Source organism: Sapajus apella, unplaced genomic scaffold (genome assembly GCF_009761245.1).
Source record: "Sapajus apella isolate SASKATOON/1434 unplaced genomic scaffold, GSC_monkey_1.0 scaffold40, whole genome shotgun sequence".
Taxonomy (NCBI): domain Eukaryota; kingdom Metazoa; phylum Chordata; class Mammalia; order Primates; family Cebidae; genus Sapajus; species Sapajus apella.
In genome coordinates this window covers 8722975-8728810 of record NW_022436980.1, presented here as the reverse complement: position 1 = coordinate 8728810, position 5836 = coordinate 8722975, and the positions used below count along the sequence as shown (strand labels likewise).

Here is a 5836-nt window from a genome sequence, read left to right as displayed (position 1 = left end):
CCATGTTGACCAGGATGGTCTCGATCTCTTGACCTCGTGATCCACCCCCCTCAGCCTCCCAACGGAGTGAGTTCTTAACACCAGTTTCCACGTGCACATGAGCTGTGTGCTTGGGGGATTCCCCCACTGCCCTGTGATTAGCTGGGCAACTAGTGTCCTACAACTTAATGTTCGTAGTCTTCAAAGAGCAAAGATGCTTAAAATTGTTTGCTTTGTGTGCCCCTTAGAGAATTAGAAGAGAGCTGTGTGCCTCTCCCCAGAAAAAAAAAATGTGCATACCTCTCCCCACAACACAAAATTGTATAGACAATTTCAGGGATTCTGAGTATTTCCCTGGAGCCAGCCTATGGTCCATTCCATTTGGGGTTTGTATATGTGCACTTTAGAAGCTGAATCTGAAATGAGATTGTAATTTGTATTCCTGAGGGGTTTTGTGTGTGTATGCTTCTCATTCTCTAATTTGGAACTATGGTGATTATTTTGACTTGACTGCATGCATATTTTGATGCCTTATAAAAATAAAAACCTTCCTTGAAATATAATGATAAAATTTTTCAAGTCCACCGTCCCTCACCCTTCTCTATCTTTGATCTTCTTCACCTTCTAGATGAGTGGGGCCCCAGGCTAAAATGGGGAATTCTGTTTTACAAATGTCAAGGAATAGGTCAGCATCATGGGTTATTTTGGACACAGAGGAGGTACTTCGTACTGTTCTCACATGGGAAGGAGCTCGTAGACTAAATAGAGAAAAAGAGCAAAACCAGGATTTTTGTGAGAGAGCAGAGGGAAAAGCCCCAGGTAGGGGAATAGCGAATCTTGTCAGTCCTGTCGGTGGTGGTGAGGCTGAACTCCGGCTGTGTAGACCCTGGCAGGCTCCCTGTGTGTGTGTCTGCTGAGGGACTTGCATCTGTCTGAACCTGCATCCTCGCCTGAGGGTTCACAGTGCTTCTCTTATCAGGATTTCTCACAGTATATTATACATGTTTTAAAAACTGAAACTTCAGAGTTTATGGTTAAATTATGAAAAAAGCCTGGATGTTAAAATGTCTTCAGCACCCAAAAACCACATCATCAAAATTGTATTTCTCATGCATCCTACCCAGACAAATAAGCAACAAACAAGAAATGTGATTTGCCTTTTGAAATGTATTCAGAGGGGTATGTGTGTATGTGGACTGAACAGTAAACTTCCTCTGTTAGGAATTTATAAACGTTGCAATTTTATCCGAGATTTTATACTCAAATCCAGTGAAATGAAATAAAAACATAAGCGTTTAATAATGGTTTTAAAAATCAGTAACTTGTGTTCATCTGTGTTATCTTTTCAGAATGAAGTGATGGAGGTCGGTCTGCGTCTGAAAGCAGTGCTCCACCAAGTCCTAGAGATCAAGGGAATTCACTCTGTTTTACAGAAAAGATTCTGTGAATTAATTCAGAAGCACCAGCAACAACCAGGGAGGTGGAGACTCCTTTCTCTCCTGATTCTGCAGTCTGGCTCCAAGCCCAGTAAAACAGCTCCTGAGCACTGCTTCAGCTGGGCCCAGTCTTGACAAAGGCAGGAAGTCAGCTAGGGTAGGGGCAATAGTGTCAGCAGGTGTGTCCCACTGTGGGAGGTCACTGGTATTCTTTGTTGTTTTTGTTTTTTGAGACAGGGTGTTGTTCTATCCTTAGGCTGGAGTGCGGTGGTGCTGTCATGGCTCACTGCTGTTCTTGAAGCACACCACCCACCTGGGTTACTTTATCTTTAGCGCAGAGGTGCACTGCCTTCTTTTAGGTGGGATCACATAAGCATGAGCTGGTAGAGCAGGGAGAGGCAGGCAGCCAGGTTAGGAAGACTAAGCCAATCATTCACTGAAATCACCCTTCTTCCCTCCACCATTCTATTTGATCTACCTCTAAGCCAGGGTATGAAGAAAAGGAAGGCACTTTAGAAGACCTCAGCAGTGTGGCTGTGTCTGCTTCCATGACCTGCACCTGAGTATCAGCCAACCAGCCTTAGGCACACCACCCAGGTTACTTTGAGATCTACATATATAGCTAGCTACAGATGGGAGCTATGTGTTTCTTCATTGTTTTGCAACTCCTCATTGTTCCTGTGATTCCTGAACACCCTTTTTGGAAACGTGAGTCCCTGTGAGTTTTCAGCATCCTACTATCACTTTGGATAGTCACTCCATTTGTATTTTTTATAAACTTCCATTAAGAGAATTATTAAGGCTGTTGAATGTCTACTATGGATATTATGCATTGGCTTTTTGTTGCCCAGTGTTACAAACCTTTCTGTAGGACTCAGTGTCTTCAGGCAATGATTGTGTATCCTGTTACAGATGGTGGTGATAAAAGAAGAACCACTCTGCTTTGAAAATAAATTGTTGGAAGGTTTTGCCAGCTATTTGGGGGGTAGGAGGAATATTAGCGACTGTGTTGGTTGTTTACAGATACAGAATTGCCTGTCCTGAGGGAACGGAGTATTTGTTTTGTTGGGAAAAGAAATTTACCAGGAGAAAGAGTTTTGTGCTGTATCTTGACAGATCTCTAGCCCCAGTCTCTCGGTTAAATCAGCTCTGGGTTAAAGTCAGTGTGAGGCGCAGCAGTGTGTGGGCACATGCTAGAGGATCTGCCTCAGACTAGATTTGACTTGAGTCTTTATGACCCAGGACTCCAGATAATGTGAATTTGCTTTCTTATTTAACTAGAAGATACATGTACTATAGATCATTGTCTCATTTTAGGGGTTGTTCCTTAAACTAGTGGAACTAGTGGATTTCTCTTCTTCCTCTTTATTTTTTACATGTCAAATGTGAACTTTAGTGTGTTTGTATTTTTTAGAAAATAATGAAAAATTTTAATGGAGAATGATTTAAAAACATTTACAATAAATTATTTTTGCATCTGTGTTGTTGCATTCTCATTGGCTCTGCTTTGGGCTGGATTTTTTTGTTTGGTTGGTTTTGTTTTTTTGTAGTAAATGGTGTTGAATGTAATCTTTTCATTTCCCTGAGGGCAGCTTCCTCTTCTGGGTGAGTAAGATCGAGCCAAGTTTGGCTGGGGCAGCCTGGGTTCTCGTCTGTGTTCCAGCAAGAGCAGGGAAGAGGCTATGCCCTCCTCTTTCTCTGAGGCCCTCTCTGGCAGGACTTGTATCTGAAAGGGCTTGGGCTTGAAGGAATGGCTTGTTCACGTCTGGAGGCAGGATTTGGTTTTGTTTTTCCCTTCTTTTTTGGAAAGCACCAAGCTGCAAGTACCTTGTTTTGGGTTTTGACCATTTGCAAGTCATAGAGAGGACTTTCCATAGGTTTGACTTTTCTGCCCAAATGGTATGAAAAGAATTAACCTTTGTGACTCACATAGTTGGGGGTGCTTGAAAAAATGGCCCTTGCAAATGCACTGTTCTGCTGTAGGAGATAAAGCTACTGGTCATCACACAACGTAATGATGAGCATAATGCCTGGCACATAGTGAGCTTTCAATAATTCAAGGATTTGAGAAGGAAAACTGCTCTTTTCTGGATGTCACTTAGATATGGATAGACAGGTGACAGCCATATCAGCAGAACCCACTCCTGTTTCTCCTGCCAATGAAAATTCCAGCCATGTGTCTGATTCATTTTTGCCTTTCAATTTAATTTAGTTCTATAGCTTTAAAAAAATGATGCATTTTATATAAGGCTGTAGGGGATTCTAATGGAGAAGACAACAATAAAAACAAAGCTGTTAGTTTTACTAAGAAGTCAGGGCCAGTACAGATGAACAGGAAACAGCAGGAAAAAATACCCAGGGGTTAAAAACAAAGGTAGGCTGGGCATGGAGGCTCAAGCCTGTAATCCCAGCACTTTGGGAAGCCAAGGTGGGTGGATCACATGAGGTTAGGAGTTCGAGACCAGCCTGACCAACATGGTGAAACCTCATCTCTACTGAAAATTAGCCAGGCATGGTGGCAGGCACCCGTAATCCCAGCTACTTGAGAGATTGAGGCAGGAGAATTGCTTGAGCCTGGGAGGCAGAGGTTGCAGTAAGCTGAGATCACACCATTGCACTCCAGCCTGGATGGCAAGAGTGAAACTCTGTCTCAAACGAACAAAGGCAAACAGTAGGGTTGTCGGTGATCAGAGAAAAGAGTGGTCAGTATAGTTTAATTGGAGGAGTCTTTTTTTTTTTTTTTTTTTTTTTGTGTGTTTTGGTGGGAAGTAGGAGTCAAGCTTAATCCTGAAGCACTGGTACGATTTGAATAAGAAGATTTGCTTTCCTTTATGCATATTTGTGCCTTTTTAGGTTGAAGAACATATTCTCTCCTTTGTCTTTTATTTATTTATTTATTATTATTTTTTTTTGAGACGGAGTTTCTCTCTTGTTACCCAGGCTGGAGTGCAATGGCACGATCTCGGCTCACCGCAACCTCCGCCTCCTAGGTTCAGGCAATTCTCCTGCCTCAGCCTCCTGAGTAGCTGGGATTACAGGCACGCGCCACCATGCCCAGCTAATTTTTTGTATTTTTAGTAGAGACGGAGTTTCACCGTGTTGACCAGGATGGTCTCGATCTCTTGACCTCGTGATCCACCCACCTCGGCCTCCCAAAGTGCTGGGATTACAGGCTTGAGCCACTGCGCCCGGCTCCTTTGTCTTTTACATGTGAATTCTGGACATGAATTCCTGTCTTATTCAGAGTCTGACCAACGCCAAGAAAAAAATGGGAAACATCTTTCAATGTCCTCCTTCTCCTTTCCCATTACTCTTTCATTGCTTTAAAATAAGTTAATTCACACTATTGCTGCATTGCTGGCAGCTTTATCCACAGACATCCTTGAATGTTTCCTTTGCAATGAGAGATCATAGACTCAGCATCAAAACGCATCTCCCTCATCTCACAGTTGGGGAATCAAATCCTACTGGGAGAGCTGGGAGGGCCAGCCCAGACTTCTATAGCTTGTTGAGGGCAAAGCCCAGCCCACAGGTCAACCACACATGATGAATGGCCAGCTAAGATCCCAGGGTCATGCTCAGTTCAGGCTTGGTTGACATCTGGGAATCCCTAATGAGCACAGATGGTCAGGGGTCAGGAGAAATGGAAAGAGAGGGCCCTCAGACTGCAGGAGACTGTCTGTGATGATGATGACCCCTCAAGCCTTCACCAAGTGCCTTGGAAAAGAGACTTCTGTAGGAAAGTAGGAAGAATTTACACTGGTACACTTAACATTTGGCAAAGCCAAGGTATGCTCAGATCAAGTGGCTTTCTGAACTTGGAAAAGAACAGAGATAAATGGAAACAGAGTCTGCTTTTCCCTGGAGCCCTCATGGAATCCTGGAGGCTTCTCTTTCCTGTTCTGTCCATGCCCTTACATCCCTGAAAATACCCAAAGCAACTGTCATACAAGTTTGTCCTAAAAAAGTTAGCATTTCAATTGTTGTCAACAGATTTTCCCGCCCTCTCTTTGCCTTCTTCCTATTTTTCTCTTCTGTTTTAAATAAGAATTTATTCACAGAATAAGGGATTATTTATAGATGCTAGCATGTATGTAAAACGGAAACCACAAAGTCTGCGGTTGTGGCATGAATTGTGCCTCTGAATTATGGCTCTGTAGTTTTAAGACCAGCATGAGTGAGAGGGAGTTTTCTGGTTATATCTGTGGCTTGAGACAGTAATTTAACTGCTAAGGCTCAGGTTCTTTATCAGGAATAGGGATTCTTTCACTGAGGGGTTGCATCCCTAACCCCCGCATACATCATATAAAAACATGTGTGTATGTGAATGTGCATTTTCTGCAAAGGGGGTGCACAGCTTTTAACAGAAATCCTAAAATGTAGGGGAAACAGGATCAGTGTTACATACAGACACAGTGGGT

General features: G+C 43.0%; 1 protein-coding gene across 1 annotated transcript in view; it reads left to right on the top strand.

The window, feature by feature from the left end:
- The window catches only part of CUNH3orf52 (chromosome unknown C3orf52 homolog), a 33491-nt gene extending 30595 nt beyond the window's left edge, over positions 1-2896 (top strand). The window contains exon 6 of the mRNA XM_032299106.1: positions 1329-2896. Within this exon, the coding sequence (XP_032154997.1) occupies positions 1329-1333 (5 nt within the window). The 3' untranslated portion in view covers positions 1334-2896. The remainder of the gene's footprint in view (positions 1-1328) is intronic.
- Positions 2897-5836: the final 2940 nt, after the last annotated feature.